Source organism: Macaca thibetana, chromosome 1 (genome assembly GCF_024542745.1).
Source record: "Macaca thibetana thibetana isolate TM-01 chromosome 1, ASM2454274v1, whole genome shotgun sequence".
NCBI classification, from domain to species: Eukaryota; Metazoa; Chordata; class Mammalia; order Primates; family Cercopithecidae; genus Macaca; species Macaca thibetana.
Window position 1 is genome coordinate 132,298,505 of NC_065578.1, and position 26,998 is coordinate 132,325,502.

A 26,998-nucleotide genomic window follows, 5' to 3' on the forward strand; every position below is an offset into this window, starting at 1 on the left:
CACCAGGCCCCACCTCCAACATTGGGAACCATATTTCCACATGAGATTTTGAAGGGACAAACATCCAAACTGTTTCAGGGGATCATTTCAAAGGGGAGTTGAAAGAGGCTAATCCTGGGGCTGAAATACTTGAAATTCTTAGTATTACCTAAGTCCATCAGGCAGCTTGCAAAGATTCCTAGGGAAATTGTGGCCAGGTAGGCGGAAAGGAGACAAAGAGAATGTACCCCTCATGCTGTATTTGAATAAATAGTGAGACTGAAAAGTACTAAAATATAAAAGAAAATTATCTAAAGCATGCAAAAGGTGTATGTCAAAAACTTTAAAGATTAACCACAGGAAAATGTAGAAAACTTTGGACAGTAACTATATTAAACTTTTAAGTATATTGAAGAAAAGAGAATTGATGAAAAATCATTGGAAAAAAAACATACTAAATCTAAGAAAGAATTTAAGGAAACTCAAAAAGCATCACAGAATTTTCAATGGCATTAGAAAAAGTAAGGATCCCAATATGCAAAGCAGAAAATAAATCAGTAATATGGAAGAGAGATTTGAAAAAAATAAAGTTTAAAATATAAGGATCAGGACATGGAGAAAAGTGACCTGAGGGATGATAAATAAGAAATCAAAAACCAATAGAAATTTCACCTAATGAATATTGGTCAGCCTTAAGAAAGAAAATGGAACAAATTAAACAACCACAACAAAACATGTCTTAGATTTCTTGAATCTTCAAATAGAAAGGATTTAAAAAGTTACAGATAATTCTAATTTATAATGACCACATTCTAATGATGAGGGCAGAATGCTGGAAAATACTCCTGTATTCCTTAGTTAATACAAGAAAGCACAATAAACCATGGTAGGTATATGGATAAAGGCAAATGAAAATATTGGAAGAACTATAGTTGGACACATGCTGTCTTTTTTAGGAGAAAAAGTCTGGCTCATTTGCTCTTAGACAGACATAAAGGCAGCAGCTCTCAGCTTTGGCAGAACACTGGAATCACTTAAAGAGCTTTAAAAACATGGATGGTTGGGTCTCACCTCCAGGAAATCAGATTTAATAGGCCTGGGGTGTAGCCTGGTGATTCTAAGCCATGAATGGGACCCTCTGCTCTGCACTGGCCCTTGTGCTGATGAAAGCAGAGTGAAGAAAGAAGGGAAATACAGGACCCTTGGGGTGAGAGAGCCAGGTATGCAGGACAAAAAGACCTCAGAACCAAAGTCAGGGAAATGTCAGGTGTAATCCCAGGAGGAACCTTTGGTACCTGCAGTCGGGCCTCAGGGTCACCAGTAGGGCTTGGTGAACTCTTCCCTGTGCACTTCGTATGTCAGCGTCCGCCAGTCAGGGACATTAGGACTGAAGGCCGCACCAACATAGATGGCATTAATGTCATCTGGCCATCTAATCTAACCTAATATCTAATCTCACAAAGTCCCACATGTTCACATCTTCAATATCTCCCACCAAGGACTGGTTTGTGTCAAAGCTCTCACTGAAGGGATTCTGCTCCTGCCCCAGGATGATGCCTGCCTCTGTCCCCACAGTGTATCCCTTCTTCAGACTCCTCCTCACCATGGGCTTCCCATCCACCCAGAACTCCATGATCCCTGAGGCCGACTCCAGTTTAAACAGAGGTACACGGTGCAGAATTCTTAGGAGACTTTAAAATTATCCCAGTTCCACCCACGGATGTGCTGTAGCCTCCAGTCTTTTCCTTAGAGAGGAGGATTCATTATCTAGTCCTCACAGCATAACCAAAAAAGGCTATGTTCACAGGTCAGGTGCATATAGACATGGAGACCCACAATAAAGGTCTTGAGTGCCTTCTTTAGCTCTGCACTCAGGATCACAAAGGAATTGTCTGACTCTGGCAAAACACAAAACCCTTTTTGTTCACATCTGTAGGATAGAAAGCAGAGAGAGAAAAGGTCATCGGTTAAGCTTGCCAGGCCACAAAGATGTATTCCTCGCAACATACAGAGAGATTGGACTTAGAAACCACAGCCTGAACTCTGCCCCAGACCACAGCCTCTCACCCGTGCTGGCCCTTTTCCCTAACCTGGCTTTGCACAGGCATATTTGCAGGACAAGATCTTAGCCGTCAGTGGAAGCAGTGCCTCCCTGTCTGAGGGAAAGCACTGGGAGGCTGATGAAAACCAGGAAACATGGAAAACTCCATGTTTAGAGACCAGGAAACTCCATGTTCCCTCCCTGCTTTTGGTGTGCCTGGAATTCTGATCATTTTCTTGAAAAAAGTATCAGTGGCTGAGATTCTGGGTTTGGACATCTGAGATCCCTCTGTTTCAAGTCTGCCCCACCTTGACCTCATATGTGCAGCAGTCAGGATGTCTCAGCTGGTAAATGATTTTCCAAAATTGCCCCCTTGGAGCCATGAATCAAAGCTCTAAGAGCAAAGAGAGCAAGATAAATCACAAAATGAGAGATCAATATGGGTTATTTATTAGAGAATGCGCGATGCCTGCTGGTGCTCCAACAACTCTGTGTGGCATCGCCTGGTGAATTAGGACAGTCACATTTTGAGAATCCATTCCAGGGAAATGATGTAAAATATTGGGAGGGGGAGCTTTTTTCACAAAGACAACCACTTAACATTACTTAGGATAGCAAACAGAAAATTGGGGCATGTTTAAGTAAACTGTATATGTCTACATACACCAAATAGAATAGATAGCCATTTAAATGTCAGTGGTGAATCTTATGATATAACATGTAAATAAAAATGCTTTTGATAAAAGAAAAAATAACAGACTTGTATATACACTATTTTTAAAAGAAGTGACTATTTTAGAAAAAAAGTATAAGGAATACTTCCAGACAATATGTTCTTATTATAATAATGGAATTATGGAGGATTTTTTTTCCTTACTAACTTTTCATAATGTGGTTGTATCCGTTCTAAAATGAAGTGTGCGTGTGTGAGTGTGTGTGTGTCTGTGTGTGTGTGTGTGTGTGTGTAATTAAGAAGCAAGGAAAGAGGGAATGAAGATCCCATTTTATGAATAAGACACCCAGTCTCACTGTGGTTACTTGGCTTTATGCCCAGAATGCTTAAAACAGAACAATATCAGCTAGACATCCTGAGCTATATATACATTTAGGTACCAAAGTATTTCACAATATATTAATTCCCATATAAGACATCATTTCATGTAAAAAGAATCTGGAGCTTATTCATCATGATCTCATCATGAGTTTTCCCATTGATATCCAATGAGAAATTGATAATAGAGGCTGTTTCTCCATTGACTAGGAGAACCAACTAACATATGGGTAGCATATTCTAAATACGCAAGAAAAAAAGGACTATTACAAATGGTGGTACATTTCTGGACTAGTTTTTTTAATGATGTATAGTTTAAAAATTTTTAATATCCTTTTACAAACTTTTTGCATCTATTTTTTTAATTATAAGACTGGCTTAAAGTAATTGCTCCAAAAGCTTTTGTTCTCTCATTCTAACCATTTGCCCAATAAAAGGTACATGTATAATTTAAACAAAAATAAATCGTATAGGTGAAAGGATTGGTACAAAGAAGGAAGAAGACATTTTTTCGATACCAAATTGCCTTCTTGTTAGTGTCTGGGCTCCTTAGGTGAGTTAAAAGAATGCAGCTACCAATGCAATAGGCGAACACTGGGAATTTCATTGATTTCATGGAGCCCACTACATTATAGGAACTACCTCTAAAATGGATATGCTGTAAAGAAGGCCTAAAATTGAAAAAGAGAGAGAGAGGCAGAGAGAAATAGAGATGGAGAGAGCAAGAGCTAAAGCAAAAGAAAGAAAAGTGCGCGAGAGAGAATGAAAGACCTTCCCACAAACCATTTTACAACCCACCCCTGGCTCCAGCAACCTGCCAGCGCAGCTCTGTAACTGCTTGCAGCATATCACAGAGCATTCAGTGAACTTTATCAGGAGAGAAGTGTAACAAGCTTGCAATGCAACCTTTACCCTTCCCTCAGCTATGTTTGTTTGGGAAGCCTCTTCTCTCTTCCTCCTACATCTGTGATGCTCTGATAAAAATACTTAAGGATTTCAGCTTTTCAAATATCTTGGCACTTTGGTTTCTCCACACTACAGAGATACAAAGTATCAACTGGGGAAAAAGGAAAATGCAAATACAATATTTGTCATCACAGTGAGGCTTTACTGAATAAATAGGAACACACTAAATACAGGGCTGTCGCTTTATTTAATCCTAGAGCTATGACTCCAAACTCCAGTGTTGAAATGGAGTTTGGTATGCTCTCCTGACTCAAACTGAAACCACTATAGCATAAGAAAATTAAGAAACAAGGGGCATACCCGTCAGAAATAACCACACGAACAGTCAGGGACCACAGCTGTGACTCTGCAATCTTTTCTAAACCATCACTCACCCTAGAAGAGTGGCACCTAAAAGAGTGGCTGTTGGAGACATGGCTGTACACTGTAATCATTAAGGAGGTTTAAAAGTAATGATGCCTGAGTCTCACCACCAGATAATCCAACATAATTATCTGGTTATGGCCTAAGCAACTGGATTTTTGAAAGTTCTCCAGGTGGTTCCAATATTCGTATCCAAAGTTGAGAATTGCTGGCCTAGAGAGTCCCTTGTATGACTCTATGTGTTCGGTGAATGCCAGTAGGATGTGAAGTTACATCTAAGGGTGTGCATGACTATAGAAGAGATGGAGGTCAGAGAAGAACTTTGACAATATGGCACAATTGTATTCATGCTAAGGCTGAATAGGATTTCTATGTGCAAGCCATTCTCCTAAGCACATAAGAACAAAATAAAAAGTAGGGTGATTGCCAGTGGATCTGCAATGGTAGCTAACACTGAATATACGGCATCCTGGAATGACTTCGCCATAAGAAAAACACACATCCCCACACCCTCCCTCTTGCGCTAGGGGTATAAGTGTAGGGTGTAAGCTTCTGTTGCATGTGGCAGTAGAATACAGTGGTTAGAAGCATAGAGCTGAGTAGCCAGACTGCCTAGGTTCAAATCATAGCTCTGAGAAAGTTAATTAACCTCTCCAAACTTCAGTTTTCTCATCTGTAAAATGAGGACTATAAAATATTACATAACTCATAGTATTGTCATTAAACAAGTGAATATATTTAAAAGACTTACAACAGTACCTGGCATGGTAAGAGCCCAGTAAGTGTAAGAAGTTTTTGTTTTTGTTTTTGTTTTGTTCTAAGATTGTGTGTGATCTTCCCTGTGTGATTAAGTAATTATCATCCTGGGGGCAGTGATGAGACTTTGGAGATCACTTATCTGTGTGTATGAAGGGCATAGGACAGAAGGGTCCACACTGAATGAGGCCTGAAAGAATGCACCAGAAGTAGGCCAAGGGGATGACCTGGGTACAGATGCACTAGATGCTTCTTTAAAGGTGACCACTTGCCTGCAAGCTTAGTGGGAGCCAGGCATGTCCCTGAGGTAAGAAATCTGAGCTGTCAGGAAAACACTACGGTGATAGCTCTAAAAGCACATGGTACAAAAGGGCTTGTGCTCTTGCATATTCCTGAGCGCTAACCCCAGAGGATCTACTCTAGGAGGACTGGGGTCAATGAATCTATACTCAAACACCCAGATGAAAATGATGCCTGTAATCAGCAGACTATAAGTGATCACTGGGCCAGGTGATCCAGGAAATTTGAGCTAGGAGTCTGCGTTTTCTGAAGGAAAAGGCTAACAAGCCCACTTAACCTACGTTCTAGTACAGAAGAAATGAAAAGATGCATAGATGAAATAGAGACAGGGAGCTGAAGAGAATGAATCCAGGCAAGTATGACAACCCATCTGAGACTAGTGGGCAGTTGTCCTAGGATAAAACTACCTAGAAATCAAAGCAGTGCTTCTCTTTACCCTGGGATTCTAGTGGTCAGAAATCTATACTTTGGAAATCTGATCTAGGTGGTGGTGGTGGTTAACCATCTAGAGCCATTTGCTTCCTTTGTCAATCTTTGCTTCCCTGGGGCACATCAAACTTGAGGATAGTGAAAGCATGGGGGAGAATATCACAGATTTAACATTCTACTTACTTTGTCAGCTGGGACTCCAAATCCATTTCCATCAGATCCTGGTCTCACTTTTGAGGCAGCCTGTAGTCTCTTCTCCGGGGCCTGGATAGACCAGGTCTTATCACAGAGGTGGCTTCTCATCCACTCACCTGGCCTGATATGTAGCCCATTCTTAAGACTGCTCTCTCCATGACCATCTCTTTTTGTAAAGTGTGCAAGGCTTGTTGCCTGTCCAGTGAGCTAATATTTTTTTCTGACACAGGGAGATTTTAGGTTTCTGATCTGCACGTCACTATATTGCATCCCACGCTAAGTCGCTTACATTAGGGTCAGACCTGGCCCTAACCCTTATACCAACGTGGCTATTTTCAGCTCCAAAAAGAAAGTGTTCTATCAAGTAGCAGCCTCCAACATCTCTGATTCATACTATTGGTCTACTTTCTCTTATTTGGCCTGTAAATGCACCACAATATCTCTTCAAGCACTAGGCCACCATCCCTCTTTCACCTCCTTTCTATTATCAGTTTTATAGACCATTTGTCCCTATGTCTTTTTAACTCATTCCCTGAGGCCTGATTCTACTTCTGGAAAAATCAGATCCATGGTCCCTACTCTATCAGAAAACCAGTGCTGATGACACTCTAGCATCAGCTAGAAGTGGCCACGGTGGATGCTTGATCTTACTCTCCACTTACTGCAAAAAAAAAGCATTGCTTAGAACCAATATGCCCAAATCAGAATCATCTTTGGCAGATGTCATCTAACATTTAATTGGATTACATCTAATAGCTCTGTATGGTACGACAATTCACCAGTTACCTGGAAATACATTTTCCAACAAGATTACATTGATGTATCCACCAGTAAGCTAAATTACTTAAATTTAAACATCCTACGAATGCTTTGTTAAGATTTGTTAATGTTCTCTGACTGCAAATACCAGGTGTTAAAATTTTCCTGGCTCAAATTATTAAGGCCAGAGGCTGTCTACTACACTATGTATAGTAAGATGCAAGCAATTGAATTCTGAAGAAAATATTAGCTCAACCCACATCCCTGGGGAGTTGGGATGGCCTTTTATAATTAAGACATATCTGGATTATTTAACTAGAAAAGAGTATCCATCCTCTCTTCTGCTTAGCTGAATGTGAGGATGGATGGATCTGCCCTAATTGGACAACAGAGAATATTTGCACTCTCCTTTTTGTCTGAGAATGTATCCTTAACTTCTGTGCTTACAAATGGTTATCAAAAGTCAATTAGAGAAGTCAATATTCATATAAATAACGGCTTCAAAGATTTGTTATTCATCCTTCTAACATTCCAAACTTAATTCTTAGCAAATGAGAAACTTCAGCTGCTGCCAACCGAGATAAATTCTACCAAGTTGTATTTTTATGGCGTATAATGAATCTACGTTTATGGATATAATACAAAATGGCTTAATAAGAATAAGAGCAGAAAACTGTTATAAGAGCTTACTACGTGCCAGGCACTGTAGTAAGTGCTTTGCTTGCATGATTTTCTTTGATTCTTATTGCAATCCTTTGAGCTACTTACTATTATTTCTCCTGCTTTGTAGGTAAGAAAACTGAGACATAAAGAGGTTATATTACCTAAGGTCACATAGCTAGTAAGTTGTAAAGCCAGGATTTGAACCTAGGCAGTCTGATTCCAGAACCTCTGGGCTTAACTAGTTTACCATATGCCTTCCCTAGGTAACCATTTGATATGCAGGAAGCCCCATAATTCATTCCTGGCTGTGGTCTTTATGGAGTAACTTCTACTGGTCACTTAGTACTGAAAGACCGTACTGGAGGAAGGACACTTCTGGAGGAAGCCAGCCGCTGTCATCTTTGAGTGGTCTGTTTCTACAAAGAACCGGAACCAACTGGGGCAAGTGCATTCTAGTCACTGAACCTGGCAACAGATTCATGGATCTCAATGATCTTTAGTTTTTGCTCCCAAATTGGAATAATGATAGAATGAGAGTATTAAAACCCCCACAACTGGCCACACATGAATGGCCAGCTGTCTCAAAAGAGGGATGTGCTTGTCAGAGGGAATCCCTTCAGGGGACTTTCGGGGACAGGTTGAAGTGCCATGGATATGTTGTGTAATGGGCAGTGTAAAGTTACAGGGACTTGGTTTCAAAGGCCCTTAGAGAAGTTAGTCACAACCTCTACAGCAACCATCAGAAAACAGCTTGGACTTGCTCAGGTAAACACGGGCTTTATTGGCTTATGGACCTGGGCAGTCCAGGTATAGATCTGGTTCTGGAAAAGGCTGATTCAGAGACTCCATGTGGTCAAGGCTCTGTTGTTTGTCAATCCCTTGGCTCCTCCACTTCCAGTTTGGCTTCTGTCTTCAGTCTCTCTCCATGTGGCAAACAAGATGGCTACTGGTGGTCCCAGGTTCATGTCTTCTCAGCTTGGAAATCCAGCAGCAAGAAGATATCTCACTCCCAAAGGCCATAACTCAATCCTTGGAAAGGCTATAATTGGTCCTGCTGGGAACACATAACTATCCAACTATCCTCCAGATAGGGAGCTGGGGAGATGGGAGATGGGCTACTCTGACAGGACACCCTGTGGTTCATGTCCACTCTTGTGGCCTGGGTATATTGGGAATGAGGGGTTAAAGAAGGAATTCACAGCCCCACAAGGTTCATGTGCAAAAGGGGAGGAGTTTCCCAGAAGAGCCATAAAATTAAGAAAGCACTGCGAGCAAACAAAAACTATTGTTATGTAAGTTCTTGGCAGTAACAACATATTTATACCTAGTGCCTCATTCTGCTCTGGAAAAAAAGCAGACCTTCTCTGCTAGGGCAATTCTAACGGCGTTTCCAGTGTGCTTTGAGAAAAATGGAGGAACTGTGCAGTATTGCTGGGCTTCCCATTTCAGGAGACCTGGGTCCAGCAGTTCCATGGCATGATCATGAGCACTCTGGACCCAAACCAGAGACCTGGCCAATGTCCTGATTCTGAGACTGAAGAGCCCTGTGAATGTGGGCAATGCCCTCCTGCTTTCTGGGGGTCCTGGGCGGGGAATTAAATAGAAGACCAGCACTTCCTTCTCAGTTCTTGCCTTGTGACATTTTTTAAAACATCATTTCTCCTTTCTGGGTGTCAGTGTTTTCATCTATGTGAGGGTAAGACATTATCTCCAAGATCTGTCCAACTTAAAAAGAAATAAAAATGAAAACAAAACACCTCAAATTCTGATTCTTTTGGACAAAGTTTCCCAGCATAGTTAACGAGCTCCCAGACCAGACACTTTACCTCCATTCTCAGGTGCTGAGGAGGGTGGAGCAGGCCTGCAATGCATACAGGGGAACAAAGGCCCAGAGACAACCACATGGGAACCAGGCAGTGTGAAAAACCGGGAGGTACTAGAGACAGAGACGTGGGGCGCGTGCGGTGTAAAAAACCGGGAGGTACCATCAGGACCACAGCTGGGGTTTGATGAACACTTCACCTTGCACTTCATACTTCAGTGACCGCCAGTACAGGACACTAGGACTGAAGGGCCCGCCACGATAGACGGTGCTAATCTCATCTGGTGACAGCACAAAGTCCCACATGTTCACATTTCCAATGTCTCCCACCAGGGACTGCTGTGTTTCAAAGCTCCCACCGAAGGAATCCTGCTCCTGCCCCAAGATAATGCTTGCATCTTCCCCCACAGTGTATCCCCTCTTCAGACTCTTCCTTGCCCTGGGCTTTCCATCCACCCAGAACTCCACGATCCCCGAGGCGGACTCCCAGCTTGTACAAATGTGTACTGGAGCTACTGTGACTTCAGGAACTTCGAATAATATTTCAGACCCACCCACTGTAAAACTGTATCCTATATCCTTAGACCAAAAGATGAGAATCTCATTATTTTGTCTCTTGGTGGCATAAGAGAAAATACTGTACCCACGGGTTGAGGACAGTTCTGTGTAGAAGTGGAGGCACACAGTGAAGGCTTTGAGAGGCTTCGTTAACCGTGCTTTGAGGGTTACATAGGAATTATCCGACTCTTTGGGAAACACAAAAGCCTTCATCGACATGTCTGTGAGCCAGAAAAACAAGCAAATATGAGAGATTTCTCAGATCACAAAGATCTATCCCCTCACTTACGTATAGAGTTTAAAGTTGAGAAACAGACTGACCCCTTCTGCAGTTACACACACACATCACACACACACACACACACACACGCACATCATGATGGGTGCTCCACTGTTCTGTTCATACAGTCTTAGACCCCATCTCCATACCTCAGATCAAATCTCTCCCATAGCCTGGGGTGGCCCTTACCTGTCTGGCCAAAAGCATGAGAGAGGCTGGTCAAGACCAAGAAACACAACAGCTTCTCCATGGTCACGCCCTGCTGCCAGTGATACAAGGGCCTGAATTCACTCCTTTGGAAAAGATGTATTCGGCTGAAAGTTCAGGGGCTAGAAGTCCTAGATCTCTTGCCTCAGAGCTATCCCCTCCTGCCTGGATTTATATCCAAAGCAGTAAGGGAGTTTGTGCCACTTTGTAAATAATTTCCCATCATTGCCTGTTGGGGCAAGTGTCAGAGCTTCGGGAAGAGGAGAAGCAAAATTATTCCAGAACAGAGAAATCAATGTGTGTTATTTATTACAAACTCCTATGACTACTGAATTACCAATTCTTTGTGACAGGAAAAATGAAGAAATCTCCCAGGGTTCCACTTTGGCTATCTATCCTGAGAAAATAATGGGAAATAGTAACATATTAAATGAATGGTCATCTGGGTGCACATGGTAGCTGCCTCTCCAACACCCACTTCAGCCCAAGTCATAGAGTTTGACGAAGGAAAGCTGACAGCTTCTGGATATGGATATTTTCACTAACCTCTTTCAGAATTTGCTTATTTACAGATTGGGAAATGAGGAAAACAAATATGCCCTTCCCTGAGTCATGGACACATTTTCTTAGCCAACTGATTATACTTATTAAGAGCTCTCTAAACATCTTGGCACTAAATGACAGCCCTGACAGTAAAAGTCCTGTGAAATGTGTGCTGATGACAGACATAGCATTATGTCAGAGTTTCTTCCAACATTTTTCTCTGAATATGTAAAGCTTCAGGCAGGAGTCAGGATAATCTGATTCTACTCTTTCCTCTGTCCACAAGATTCAAGTAATCTCTCCACACTGTCTGTCCATCTTACTACAGTTCCCTACTTAACTCACTCTTCAAAATGACTATTATACTCCTTCTCCTTGCTCCTCAAGTCCCCAAAATCTCATTCATTCTTTTACTCAGCTGATGAACTCACCTTTCATTGAGAAGTTAGAAGCAATCAGAAAAGAACCACCATATCCTTTGTAGCAGAGGTTTCTAGCCATTCCCTCACATCCATTCTCTACTTCTCATAAGATAAGAATAACATTTTCAGTTGGGCGCTTGGTCATCCCCTCAAACACCAAATTTCCCAGCCCCCACTGTAGATTGCAGTGATGATGTGATTAAATTAAGGCCAATGAGATATGAACAGAATAGGGACAATCTCTAGGTTGTGCTCTTTAAGAAAGGTATATGCCTTCCCCTCCCACTTCCCCCTTTTTCCCTTTGGCTAGTATTCAGTCATGATAGCAGGAGATGGAACAGTTCACTTGCAGGCCAGCAAGTGTAAGCTGCATGTTGAGGTTGGCATGGCAACAAGATAGATGGAGCCTGGATAATTGAGTATGGAGCCACTGTATCAGCTGTAGACTGCCTACCTGAACACTTACTTAAAGGAGAAATATTCTCTTCTTTTGTTAAATCACTTTGAACTCAGTCTTTCTGTTCTTAACACCTAACTGATATCCTTATACATCCTCCTACAACCCAGTGTACCAGCCTTTCTGTCTTCCTCTATTAAAAGTGATGAGCTCTCCCTGTATTACATCTAAGGCCAACCCTTGCACTTCTTCAGTGAATCCCAGACTCTGTCGACCACACAAGGGATTTTGCTCCTATAGGTATCCTATCTTCTGCATTATTAATTTATTCATCTTTACTTGATCATTTCCATAAAACCATACTATAATAAATTTAATATTTTAGAGAAAGAAGAAAGAGAAAAAAAGGAGGATGGGAGGGAGAGAGGGAGGAAGGAAGGAAAGGTTTATGGGTGTTTACAACCTCTATTTTCCAATCTCCTGTTCCCTCCTCAATCCATGGAAATCAGACATTGGCCTTCACCACTCTAGTGAAGCCAACATAAACAAACACCTCTCTCATTAAATTCAATAATGAATTTTCCGTTCTTATTTTACCCAGCTTCTCAGCAACATTCAACACAGTTTATAACTTTCTCCTGAATTCTTATTTGTGTGTGTGTGTGAGATGGAGTCTCTCTCTGTCACCCAGACTGGAGTGCAGTGACACAATCTCAGCTCACTGCAACCTCCACCTCCTGCATTCAAGTGATTTTCCTGCCTCAGCCTCCCGAGTAGCTGGGATTATAGGCACATGCCACCATGCCCAGCTAATTTTTTATATTTTTAGTAGAGATAGGGTTTCATCATGTTAGCCAGGATGGTCTCAATCTCCTGACCTCGCGATCTGCCCATCTCAGCCTCACAAAGTGCTGGGATTACAGACATTAGCCATCATGCCTGACCAACTTCCTCCTGAATTCTTGCTCCTAGTTTAAAAGCGAAATAATTTCAAGGCTTTATGCCTAAAAGAAGTGGTCTTCTGTCCCACCACTCTCTATCTGATATGGTTTGGCTCTGTGTCCTCACCCAGATCTCATCTTGAATTGCAATCCCCACATGTCAAGGGAGGGACCTGGTGGGAGGTGGATGGATCATAAAAGCAGTTTCCCCTATGCTGTTCTCATGTTAGTGAGTGGGTTCTCACAAGATCTGATGGTTTAAAAGTGTTTGGCAGTTCCTCCCCACCCTCTGTCTCTCCTGCCACCTTGTGAAGAAGGTACCTGCTTCCCCTTTGCCTTCTGCCATAATTGTAAGTTTCTTGAGGCCTCCCCAGCCATGCAGAACTGTGAGTCAGTTAAACCTCTTTTGTTTATAAATTACTCAGTCTCAGGTAGCTCTTTATAGCAGTGTAAAAACAAACTAATACAGAAAATTGGTACCAGGATAGTGGAATACTGCTATAAAGATTCCTAAAAATGTGGAAGCAACTTTGGAACTAGCTATGGGCAGAGGCTGGAACAGTTTGGGGGGCTCAGAAGAAGACAGGAAGATGTGGAAAAGCTTGGAACTTCCTGAGTTTTGTTGAACAGTTTTGACCAAAATGCTGATAATGATATGGACAATGAAGTTCATGCAGAGGTGTCCTCAGATGGAGATGAGGAACTTATTGGGAACGGGAGTAAAAGTCACTCTTGCTATGCTTTAACAAAGACACTGGTGGCACTTTGCCCATGCCCTAGAGATCTGTGGAACTTTTAAGAGACATGATTTATAGTATCTGGCAGAAGAAATTTCTAAGCACCACAGCATTCAAGAAGTGACCTGGCTTTTTCTGAAAACATACAATCATATGTGTTCACAAAAAGATGATCTGAAATTGGAACTTACATTTAAAAGGGAAAAAGAGCATAAAAGTTTGGAAAATGTGCAGCCTGACCATGTGGTAGAAAAGAAAAACCCATTTTCTGGGGAAGAATTCAAGCTGGCTGCAGAACTTCGCATAAGTAATGAGGAGTTGAATGTTGATAGCCTAAATAATGAGGAAAATGTCTTCAGGTCATTCCAGAGATCTTCATAGCACTCCCTCCCATCACAGGTCCAAAAGCCTAGGAGGAAATAATGGTTTCGTGGGCCAGGCCCAGACCCCCGCTGCTCTGTGCAGCCTAGGAACATGGCATCTTGTGTGCCAGCTGCTCCAGCTCCAGCCATGCCTAAAAGGGGGCAATGTATATAGCTCAGGCCATTGCTTCAGAAGGTGCAAACCCCAAGCCTTTGTGGCTTCCAAGTGGTGTTGAGGATGCAGGTGCACAGAAGACAAGAGTTGAGCTTTGAGAGCTTCTGTCTAGATTTCAGAAGATACATAGAAACACCTGGATGTTCAGGCAGAAGTCTTCTACAGGCATGGAGCCCTCATGGAAAACCTCTACTAGGGCAATGCTGCAGGGAAATGTGGGGTTGGAGTGCCCACACAGAGTCCCCACTGGGGCACTGCCTAGTGGAGCTGTGAGAAGAGGGCCACTGTCCTCCAGACCCCAGAATGTTAGATCCACTGACAGCTTACACCTGTGCTTAGAAAAGCTGCAAGTGTTCAATGCCAGCCCGTGAAAGCAGCCACAGGGGCTGTACCCTGCAGAGCCACAAGTATGGAGCTGCCCAAGGCCATGGAAGCCTACCACTGGCATCAACATGCCCTGGATGTGAGACATGGAATCAAAAGAGATTATTTTGGAGCTTTAAGATTTCATGAGTGCCGTGCCAAATTTGAGACTTACATGGGGCCTGTGGCCCCTTTGTTTTGGCCAATTTCCCCCATTTGGAACAGGAACATTTACCCAATGCCTATACCCCCTCTGTATCTTGGAAGTAACTAACTTGTTTTTTATTTTACTAGGCTAATAGGCATAAGTGACTTGCCTTGTCTCAGATGAAACTTTAGACTTGGACTTTTGAGTTAATGCTGAAATGAGTTAAGTTTGGGTGACTGTTGGGAAGGCATGATTGGTTTTGTAATGTGAAAAGAACATGAGATTTTGGAGGAGCCAGAGGTGGAATGATATGGCTTGGTTCTGTGTTCCCACCCAAATGTCATCTCAAATTGTAATCCCCATGAGTCGAGGGAGGGATATGGTGGGAGGAGATTGGATCATGGAGGTAGTTTTGCCCATGCTGTTCTCATGGTAGTGAATGAGTTCTCACGAGGTCCGATGATTTAAATGAAAGTGCTTGGCAGTTCCCCCCTCACTCTCTCTCTCTCTCGCTGCCTTGTGAAGAAAATGCCTGCTTCCCCTTCACCTTCCACCATGATAGTAAGTTTCCTGAGTCCTCCTTCAAACATGTGGAACTGTGAGTTCATTAAAATTTTCTTTTGTGTATAAATTACCCATACTCAGGTAGTTACTTACAGTAGTGTGAAAAACAATTAATACACCATCCTTGACTCACAAGTAGAGCTGAGAGATAGACTGTGCCTCAATAACATTGTTTGAGTCTCTGAATCCAGTCTCACCTGATGCCAGCTTCACCTCACGTCTTCTGAGTTTCATTAGTCAATAAACTCCCTTTTTACTTACTGTACACATTTCAGCAGGTATTATGATACTTAACATTTGACTAACTTTTGACAAATAGAAATGCCTTCCTAACAACACCCTGAATCCAGGACATTGTGTGTCCAAACCAATCATCACTTGCCCTGAAATAATACATACACTGGTATCCTTGCCACCAGAATCCTTCCACAGAAGCACAGGTTTTATGCAAGGGGAAGCATTTAAACTGAGTCACAAAAATTGAAGTGGGAGGTTCAAAACTAAGAGAATAATATGAGCATGGTTACCGCCAAATTTCATCTTCTATTGTTTTGTACACAAACTCTGAAAAACTTATTTGAATCTTTATAACTGTGATTGTCCACGTTAATAAATTAGTATCTTTCCAGTTTAAAATTGTATGAATTTGCAAGACAAAATTCTAAGATATCCTACTCCACAGATTGTACCAAGTCATTCTTTTATTCAGACTCTATCCTACTTAATTTATTAGTGTAGCTTCTACTTGGTATTTACTACTTCCTAATCACTATTAGAATTGCTGTTCTGCTTTATCAGCAAAATAGTTACATTTGTACTTGTAACATATTGCTGTTTGCTTCTGTTGCCGATATTTCTATAAACTTATTACTAAAATAATCTATAGAAAATTTGGGCCTACGGTCTTTCACATGAAGCAAGTGAGAGACTTTGAAGATTTCTTGAACAAAGAAAGAGTAGAGTCAGATCAGTGTTTTAGAATTTTTATTGGCAGTAGGCCGGGCGCGGTGGCTCAAGCCTGTAATCCCAGCACTTTGGGAGGCCGAGACGGGCGGATCACGAGGTCAGGAGATCGAGACCATCCTGGCTAACACGGTGAAACCCCGTCTCTACTAAAAATACAAAAAAAAAAAAAAAAAAAAAAACTAGCCGGGCGAGGTGGCGGGAGCCTGTAGTCCCAGCTACTCCGGAGGCTGAGGCAGGAGAATGGCGTAAACCCGGGAGGCGGAGCTTGCAGTGAGCTGAGATCCGGCCACTGCACTCCAGCCCGGGCTACAGAGCAAGACTCCGTCTCAAAAAAAAAAAAAAAAAAAAAAAAAAAAAAGAATTTTTATTGGCAGCAATATGAATAATATATTGGTGTGAGAGAGATTATAAATTGGGAGACCACTTTGTGGGTCTTAGTTCATTAATTCAACCAAGACATATCTTAGGAACATTTTCTAGGGATCAGGCAATAAGCCAGTTAACTAGACAAATTATGTTAAAGATAATGTGATTTAACACTTGAACCTGGAAGGCAGAGTTGCAGTGAGCCGAGATCGTGCCACTGCACTCCAGTCTAGGTGACAGAGACTCTGTCTCAAGGAAACAAACAAACAAAAAAGATAATAGGACTCAAAACTAGCACAGAAGCAGTAGGAATGTAGAGAAGAGGATGAATGTAAAAGGTATGTCAGTAAGAAAATTCATAGGAATCAAAAACTGATCAAATATGGAGCTATACAGAGCAGTGTTCAAAGTTATGTAGCTAGTACTCCTATGTCAAACACTATGTGAATGAGGCCAAGAAGGTTTGATTATTGGTACAAAGACCAGTTGATTTTACTTATTTGGTGGTCAAACATTACAACTCTAACCTTGGCTAGGCAACTAAGAAAGATAATCTAAGGTCAAGAATAACTGTACAGATAGATTGATGCAAATACAGCATCATCATCTCTATTAGAAAAAAATGAGAGGAAAGTCAGACTCTTTTATTTATGGATAATAGCATTTCTTTCTTGAAAGCCAGCCTATTGCAAAGCCTGGCACAGAGTTGGTGCTCAGTAGTGCTGTGGGGTGAATAGATAAAGGAATAACTGAAGGAATGGCAGAAAAAGCATGGAAGACAAATTTCATCAATGGTGGACTGAGCACTAGCACTAATATCATCTTCCCACTTCAATTCCTATGAATAACAAAAAAAGCATTTTTTAATATAAGTTAATGTAGGGCCAGAAAAAAAAAAGTTTCATTCAACAGAAATAAATAGAAGAATCTCTGGAAGTCAGAAAGCAGATAAATTATATTAATAGAAGAAACCATAACCCAGAACATATGCAGAGGAAGGTCCACTATAAAAATTTGAAGTGTTTCAGGGAATCTTGAAAGAAAGGGACAATGGAAACAAGTGGCACAAAGTATTGGAGAGATTGATTAAGGGGTCGCTGCTACCATGCCTCTGGGCCAAGCATTAAGCAGCAGAGGCATTTGCTCTTAGTCTGAAGCAATCAGAGTCCTTTGGCCTGACAGGTGGGACCTTGCCCAAGGAGTCCAAAGACACCCAGGAGGAAACCTCATGCTCCCACATCCAAAAGACAAATTAGTGGTATACCCTGCCAGCACTTCTGGCTCATTCCTCATAATCCCTAGAGATAGGCTACAGAAAACAGGAATGGCATCCATAGAAATGCTGAGATAATTAATACCATGAAAAGTGGGCACCTCATTCAACAAATACAATAGGAAACAGAGTATAAGAGCAAATAGAGAAGTTTTTGTTGAGAAGTATAATCAATATAATCAGAGTATACAAAGTTTAGACAAAAAATAAATAAGACAAAAATCTTGAGAATCAAAACTATGATACTCAGAAAAAGGATTTCAGAGAAAGAAAACATTGAGATTGGAGGTAGGAAAATAATCAAAGAAATAATACAAAAACATCTTAGAGTAGCTAACAAAAGTAAGTGATCAGATCAAAAGAGCTACAGAGCACCAAGCAGGTATTAAAAAGATCCATGTCTAAACAATGGCAAGGACTTTGATAATTAGGGTACAGCGAAAAATTGGAAAAATCTCCAGGTAGCATGTATATGTATACTAGAAAGGAATGAGAATCAACAGGTGTTAGAAAAGTATCAAGAAAAAGATAGATAATTAAAAACGAGCAAAGAAGATAAAACTACCTGACTTATTTTAAGAATCCAGTAACAAGTTAACACAAAACCCAAACAAAAATGATACAAAAAAAAGAAAATGAGAAGCCATTCTCATAGATAAACATAGATGCAAAAATCCTACATAAAGTATAAGCAAGTCAAATCTATGTGTAAAAATTTTGAAACGTTATAACTAAGTAGAGTTGTTAAGCAAACAAGAGAAAATGTCTAGGCAACACTCACATGCCCACTGGAGCAGCAGTTACTGGGGACACTCACAGCTAGAGCTGTGAGAGGCCCTCAAAAACCATCACATTCTAGGGCCACGCTCAGGGATCTGGTAACACAGAATATCAGACTCTAGGAGAGGGATCCCTATCCTTGAGCTATGAAGCTGCAAAATTAGAGAAGTACTGGCTTCTTCCCTGGTGTGACCATAGTCCCTGAAACCATAGCAATACGGTGTGACAACCTAGCATTCATAGTTTGAGGGGGCATCTGCCCTTCCCTGGTGTGGCTGGGGCTGAGATCCAAACCTTGCAGTTGCAGCTAAATGACTCGGCAAGCTTAGAAAGGATGAAGCGCAAAAACATTCATAGCAAGAGTCAACAGCCATCCCCTGATGTGACTGAGGGCTAAGTGTCTAGGTGTTGTGATTGACAAGGATTGTTTGCCTGAGCCGTTTACATTGTGATTTACAGTATTCCAGCACCTTTTCTGTGTAGCCAGCTACAGAGGGTCATCTTGGAAAAAGTAAAATAATTAGCACTTACATTTCAAGGGTTTTCCTCAGAAATGTAGGGATAGTTTCAGATAAGAAAAACCTACCAATGTAATTTGTATTTCTTTGACAGACTTAAATAGCAACATCATAAGACCATTCCAATAGATGCCAAAGTTTTTAAATTTATCATTTCTCCATTCTTACTAAATTAAGAGTAAAAAGAATGTCTACTAAAAACCTACAGCAAATATCATACTTAAAATGAAATTTTAGAAACTTCCCTTTAGAGTTAAGGGTATGGCAAGATGCCTACTATCAATCTACTGCATTGTCCAATCCAATGCAGCAATATGAGAAAAAAAAAAGTGGTCTGATGATCAGAAAAGAAGAAAAGTGTACAATAATTTACACATATGATGGTCTATATTAAAAATCCTAGAAAATCTACACATAAACTATTAGAATCAACAGGAATTCACCATTTGTGTTGGTATAAGGTAATCATAAAACACACTAAGATACTCATTTCTTATAGCAGAAACCAACTAGAAAATAAAACATATAAGAGATCCCAGTCACGTTATCAATAAAACTCATAGAGCACCTGGAAGTAGGTCTTACAGAAATGTGCAACACTTTTATAAAATATTATATTATATTACTAAAGAACATAAAAAAGAATAAACGGAGACCTAGACCACATCCATTGAGTGACCCAGCAACATAATAGTGTTAATGTTCCCCAAATTAATGTATATGTTCCATTAAATATATTCATACCCTATGATCCAGTAATTCTACTTCTAGGAATATAACCTATAAAAATTCCCTCAGAGACATATACAAGGAAATTCTTTGCAGCACTGCTTGTTACTGGGAAAACAAATAGAAGGAATTCAAATGTTGTTCAGTTGGGAAATGCATATTCATATGAAGGAATGGTGTACCACAGTTAAAAAGGATAGAAAAGATATGTATATATCCTGCCCTCCAACAAATACAAGGGTTTGGATGCAAATTAGTCCATGCATAATTAAAATATGAAAATAAAAACTTACATAAATAAAACAATAGTGCCAGTATAACATATAAGTTATATTTATTCATATACCATCTTCCCTAACAGGTAATGTAGTAAAGAAATAAAGTTCACACTTTCTCACAATTAAAGAAAAATCCTTAGTAATATGTAAGTATTTTAATATAAAGGCTGAAAATTCTACCTAGTACTGTTAGTTCATACAGTAGATAGTTTGATGGCTTCAGAAATTATTATGCATTACACGGTGTTAAGCTTTATTGTGATGCTGCAAGTGCTGATGAAAGAGTTGCCATGACATTTCTCTCTGTGTTAAAATTTTGTTTTATTGATGACTAAAGCTACACTCATTATCAGATTTTAAATTTTGGTGAAGCCAGCCTCTATTAGAAGTGATATCCCTCAAAAGGCATACACTTCAAAAGAGGTTGTGGGAGCCCTGGGCTGAAGGCTGCAAAAGTGTGACTCGTTGTGAGGTTGGTGAACATATCTGAGAAGTCTTCATAATGCTAATAATTTCAGTGGGATTTTTACTGTTCATGTTGGCCCTCTGGTGTGTTAATGAATAGGTTTTGAGTGGTCTGTCCCTGGTTATCTATAGACCTAATTATCTATGGGTCTAATTATCCCACAAGCTCTGTTATTTTTAGTGCATGATTATGCAGAAGATGAGAATTTTCAGGAACACATGTATCACATTATAGCAAAAAAATTCCAAAAGGATATATCTCAAAAACGATATTGAATTTAAAATATAAGTTATAAAAAGTTATTTAAATGGTATCTCATAGTTGCCTTTTAAAATTCAAAACAAGATTATATAGCATACATAAATATCTATCTATGTATCTATTACATTTATGGGTATTTAAAACAACAGATAATTCATCCCCCAAAACACAACTTCAGTCTAATAAGAAGACAAACATCAGAGAAACCCAAATTGACTTTCTACAAAATACCTGACCAGTACTCCTCAAAATTATCAAGGTTATGAAAAAACAAGCAAAGACTGAGAAACTGTCACACACCAGAAGTCACATAATGACTAAACGTAATGCGGTATCCTGGATTGAATCCTAAAACAGGAAAAGGACGTGAGTGTAAAAACTGGAAAAAGACTGGAGTTTGGTTCATAGTAATGTACCAATGCTGTTTTTCAGTTTTGACAAATGTACCACGGTAAGATCAGATGTTAATATTAGGGAAAGTTTGGTGAAGGGCATCTGGGAACTCTCTAGAGCAGCATTTCTTCTACATCATTTTCTTATATTATTAACAGAGCCAGAGTCAGTTCTGGAGGGGATGACTCCATTTAAATAAAAAATAAATAAATAAAATGTGCTTACTACTCAAATGTAGCTTCAAGATAAGACCCCCAGCACCTCCTGTTGGTCTTCACTACATTCTATTCGGCCATAGCACTTGTTTCTGTGTAACATGAAACAAGTCAGTTATGACTGGTAGGTGGGGGGATGACAGCAGTGTGACACAGACATTGCATCTTTGTTTTCTCAGCCAGTTTCTATTTTCCACAACCAAGTACCAGCAATGATCACAAAATACACTAACACTGGGGAACACAGACAGCTGGAGAAATACGGAACTGAATATTCTTCGTCTCCGACCATCTGGCCATGAGCTCCATCTTAGAAGTAACTACCATGCTGTACCCTCTGACCATGATATATCTGGCCTTATGTCTCCATCACTCAATCTTTCTTTACATGCCTATCAGGTGAGATTTACCTGTTCTTTTTTAAGATAAAGTTCAATATTTGGTGTATTATGTCTTAACTTATTTATGATAATAGCTTTATCAAGATAATTACTATTTTTGAAATTGCTCCAGTTACATCGTTGCATAAGTTTTGAATGATACGTTCCAAACCATAACACCTGCTATCTTTTACATAACTTTGGAGAACAAGAGGTTACTTCATAACATGCTATGTTATAGCAGAAACGTTGGCATTGAGAAATTTTCCCAAAGAGACTTCAAATCTTATGAGATCACTTACAAGTGGTTTTCTGTCTTTAAGATCTGGTGAAAAACATATGCCAGATTCTGACATGAAACTATCTACAGAAAAAAGGTTGGATTCCTGGAAATCCTCAACAAACAGCTGTTTCACCTGAAACTGCTAATGTAAGTCTCTTAGTGGTAGACTGCCATGGTAGAAATATTGTATAGTAGAAATTTGAGCAGCAGATTACATAAATCTGAAAGGGTTTACTGAAAGGATATTTCTTATGAGGAACTAGAACTGGGAATACAAGAAATTCTCTCTCCATCTTTCAATCCTGCTGAAACTGAAGGAGAACCTCTCAGTTTTAATTCAAAATTATAAATAGAGGAATAATCCAGCCCATCCAGATTAGGTCAGGAGATCACCGTTGATCTAATCAGCTGTCATCAGGATTTAAGAACACATCATAGAAACACGGCTGCCAGAAACCACCCTTGGATGTTGCGTAGGGGATCTGTTATCAGAAAAAAAGGTCCAAAAAGACACCTGAAATACATCCACTATAGTGGGGATCAGAAGATCTGCCAGAACAGTGATGATGAGGGAATGCTCACTAATAAATAGCAGATGAAAGCCTGCTTTGCAACCATCCTGCCCAATGCTCTTATTTATAATTGATGACCTAAGACACCAACAATCCTGACATTCCCCTTGCAGACTCTGGATTGAGCTGTTCTCTCTCTTCTTCAAAGACCTACTCAGTCTCCTGGGCTTCTCACTCGATCAGCTACAGAATCACTGTGTCTCGTTAGTTCCACTCCACTTATTTGCTGTTGCTCCTCCAAGTAAATTCATAGACATTTTCACTTTAAATGTTGTTTTTGGTTTTGGTTTCTGCAATAAGTTCCAATGAAATAGACATAAGAAAATAAAAATAACTAACCTGAGAAGTGTCGTGAAATCTGATAAAGCCCTCATAGAAAGAGTTGTCTGGATTTTTTCAAAAGTCATTTGCAGGCATCATTCTTTACTAGTTTTATGATTTAGTCTTATACTCACCAATAAGGTCTGTATTGGTTCATTTTCACACTGCTATAAAGAACTAGCTGAGACTGGGTAATTTATAAAGAAAAGGGGTTTAATTGGCCCACAGTTCCACATGGCTGGGGAGGCCTCAGGAAACACAATCAAGACAAAAAATGAAAGGAAAGCAAGGCACATCTTACATGAAGAGCAAAGGAAGAGGGCCACACACTTATCAAACAACCAGATCTCATCAGAGTTCTATCACGAGAACAACAAGGTGGAAATCTGCCCCCATGATTCAGTCACCCCCACCAGGTCACTCCCCCAACATGTGAAGATTACAATTCGAGATGAGATTTGGGTGGGGACACAAAGCAAAACCATATCAGGGTCATTTCATCACCTCTGGCTATAGGATTCAAGAGTCATCTTACATCCTTCACAGGAAGGGGAACTTAGACTATATACCCATGGCCAAGCTACTCCAATTCCAGGAGATTTATAAAGCACAGTGTTCTGTATCAGATACACACCACAGACTTAGTGTTGAGCCTGTACAGCATGAAGCACAGGACAACTTTGTTGGTAATTCCCCTGGAAGTCCAAGGTGGCAAATTCTGTAAACTAATTTGGTTCACTCAAGACCACATTCTCCTCTAGCTTACCTTCCTAATCTGTCATACTTGCAAAGTTAAAAACTACATTGCCCAGAACTTTTGCTGCTAAGGCTCCACATGTGACATAGGTTTAGCTAAGCAAAGACACTCAAATGATATTTGGATGCACAAAGAATTTCCAAATCCAGTTGGAAATCCATTTCTAGATCCTTGGATTCCATGTAACTTGTTTCCAGAACTGAGCCATCTGAGCACACATCTGTTCCTAAGCCTTCTCAGAAGCTGTTCTTCCCTTGCTCCTGTTTCTTGATGACCTTTCTCTCACTCTACTATTAAAAAAAACAAAACACAACCAATGGTAGCTTTCAGATTACTTAGCCTTAAGAGCATATGCCTTTCTCTTCAAATGGATAAAGCTCAAACACAATGTCTAATAAAGTTAGTGGGACGATTTCTGATATTAATACATAATTCCGATTTACTTACACTCAAAAGCCAAACTCCAGAATTAGATATATGTGTTCACATACATTTTCTGAAGAAATATCATGCTTTTTATGGTACATCTTGCTTCCTAAAGTTTTAGCCTCACATCACATAAATTAAGTAACAAGAAAGAGCAAAATTTGTATGTCATTTTTAATAATTTTATAAATTTCTACCTGTATCATTTTAATTCGGACTTTGCTGATTTTAATAACCTATGCACAAGATTCTTTCCATAATTTATAACTTAGTGGTTTTCATAATAGTCTTTGGAAGTGCAAATCTAATTACTAAGATGTATTCTTTGAAAATATAAAATTAAGTATTCATCAACAAAATTCTTTTGTATATTTAGTTATAATGAAAAATATTGTGATGTATTTCCAATATTTGAATAATTTAATGCTACTAACATTCTGTAGCAAAATTTATTTTTTGATATACAAATTTTTGCAGCCAGATGCAGTGGCTCACACCTGTAATCCCAGCACTTTGGGAGGCTGAAGCAGGTGGATCACCTGAGGTCAGGAGTTCGAGACCAGCCAGGCCAACACGGTGAAATCTCATCTCTACTAAAAATAAAAAAATTAGCCGGGCATGATGGTGGGTCCCTGTAATCCCAGGTACTCGGGAGACTGAGACTGGAGAATCGCTTGAACCTGGGAGGAGAAGGTTGCAGTGAGCTGAGATCACACCAACGCATTCTAGCCTGGGCAACAAGAGTGAGACTCCACATCAAAAAAAATTGAATTAGGAGTTTTGATGGGTTGAACTATGGTCCTTTAAAAATAGATATTAAAATTCTAACCTCCAGTACTTCAGAATGTGAGCCTATCTGGATATAGAATTGTTACCAATGTAATTAGTTAAGATGAGGTCATACTGAAGTAGAGTGGGCCCCAATCCAATATGACTCGTGTTCTCATAGGAAGATGGTGACAGGAAGACACAAGGACACAGGGAGAACACCATGTGACAACAAAGGCAGCAATTGGAGCAAGGCTGCTGGAATGCCAAAGATTGCCAGCAAGCCACTAAAAGCTAGAAAAACACAAGGAAGGATTTCCCTAAAGCCTTCAGAGGAGGCATGGCCCTGCTCACATCTTGATTTCAGATTTCTAGCCTGTGAGAAAATTAATTTCTGTTGTTTTAAGCCACTGTTTGTGGTACTTTGTTTTCTAATACAGATGCATTTCACACAAATTTGATTGCAAATTTGAAGTGCACTGTCATTTTCTAGTCAGAGGAGTTTACATTATATAAGATTTAAATGTTTTAAAATGTGCCAATCTGTAGCTAAGATCCCAACAAGAAAAAACCAAGGTGTTGAAGAAAACAGACATGAGGATTCTCCTGGACGTGACCAAAAGCAGCAGTTTGGGGTTTTATAAAAGAGTCAAGTTCTGGTAGGGAGGTTCCAAGATGGCTGAATAGGAAGAGCTCCAGTCTACAGCTCCCAGTGTGAGCAATGCAGAAGACGGGTGATTTCTGCATTTCCAACTGAGGTAGCAGGTTCATCTCACTGGGGCTTGTCAGACAGTGGGTGCAGCCCACGGAGCATGAGACGAAGCAGGGTGGGGCATCACTTCACCCAGGAAGTGGAAGGGGTCCGGGAATTCTCTTTCCTAGCCAAGGGAAGCTGTGACTGATGGTACCTGGAAAATCGGGACACTCCCACCCTAATACTGCACTTTTCCAACAGTCTTAGCAAACAGCACACCAGGATATTATATTCCGTGCCTGGCTCAGAGGATCCCACCCCCATGGAGCCTTGCTTACTGCCAGCACAGGAGTCTAAGATCCAACTGCAAGGTGGCAGCGAGGCTGGCGGAGGGGTGTCCGCCATTGCTGAGGTTTGAGTAGGTAAACAAAGCTGCTGGGAAGCTCAAACTGGGTGGAGCCCACCGCAGCTCAAGGAGACCTGCCTGCCTCTGTAGACTTCACCTCTGGAGGCAAGGCATAGCTGAACCAAAGGCAGCAGAAACTTCTGCAGACTTAAACGTCCCTGTCTGACAGCTTTGAAGAGAGTAATGGTTCTCCCAGCATGGAGTTTGAGATCTGAAAACGGATGGACTGCCTCCTCAAGTGGTCCCTGACCCCCAAGTGGACTAACTGGGAGGCACCTCCCAGTAGGGGCCAACTGACACCTCATACAGCCCAGTGCCCCTCTGAGATGAAGCTTCCAGAGGAAGGATCAGGCAGCAACATTTTCCATTCTGCAATATTTGCTGTTCTGCAGCCTCTCCTGGTGATACCCACACAAACAGGGTCTGGAGTGGACTTCCAGCAAACTCCAACAGACCTGCAGCTGACAGTCCTAACTGTTAGAAGGAAAACTAACAAACAGAAAGGGCATCGACACCAAAACCCCATCTGTATGTCACTATCATCAAAGACCAAAGGTAGATAAAACCACAAAGATAGGGAGAAACCAGAGCAGAAAAGCTGAAAATTCTGAAAATCAGAGCACCTCTTCTCCAAAGGAAAGCAGCTCCTTGCCAGCAATGGAACAAAGCTGGATGGAGAACAACTTTGACGAGTTGAGAGAAGAAAGTTTCAAACAATCGATAATAACAAACTTCTCTGAGCTAAAGGAGGATGTTCGAATCCATCACAAAGAAGCTAAAAACCTTGAAAAAAGATTAGACAAATGGCTAACTAGAATAAACAGTGTAGAGAAGACTTTAAATGATCTGATGGAGCCGAAAACCATGGCACGAGAACTACGTGATGCATGCACAAGCTTCAGTAGCTGATTTGATCAAGTGGAAGAAAGGGTATCAGTGATTGAAAATCAAATGAATGAAATGAAGTGAGAAGAGAAGTTTAGAGAAAAAAGAGTAAAAAGAAATGAACAAAGCCTCCAAGAAATATGGGACGATGTGAAAAGACCAAATATATGTCTGATTGATGTACCTGAAAGTGACGGGGAGAATGGAACCAAGTTGGAAAATATTTTTCAGGATATTATC

At 40.5% G+C, this 26,998-nt stretch overlaps 2 protein-coding genes across 2 annotated transcripts in view; one reads left to right on the forward strand and one right to left on the reverse strand.

Annotated features, from left to right (window-relative positions):
* LOC126935658 (sodium/potassium-transporting ATPase subunit alpha-2) overlaps positions 1-26,998 on the forward strand; it is a 907,274-nt gene that overhangs the window by 462,941 nt on the left and 417,335 nt on the right. The window lies entirely within an intron of this gene.
* Positions 8,264-10,625, reverse strand: CRP (C-reactive protein). The gene is made up of 2 exons (XM_050759279.1): positions 10,352-10,625; positions 8,264-10,103 (listed from the first exon to the last, which is right to left on the reverse strand). Exons 1-2 carry the CDS (start codon positions 10,410-10,412, stop codon positions 9,490-9,492), a joined length of 675 nt encoding a protein of 224 aa, XP_050615236.1. The 5' UTR covers positions 10,413-10,625; the 3' UTR covers positions 8,264-9,489.

Bases quoted from the DNA above. Each gene is read 5' to 3' on its own strand.
- CRP (XM_050759279.1), bottom strand. From the start codon at position 10,412: ATGGAGAAGCTGTTGTGTTTCTTGGTCTTGACCAGCCTCTCTCATGCT. The intron at 10,104-10,351 runs GTAAGGGCCACC...TCTGGCTCACAG, and splicing joins TCATGCTTTTGGCCAGACAG to ACATGTCGATGAAGGCTTTT.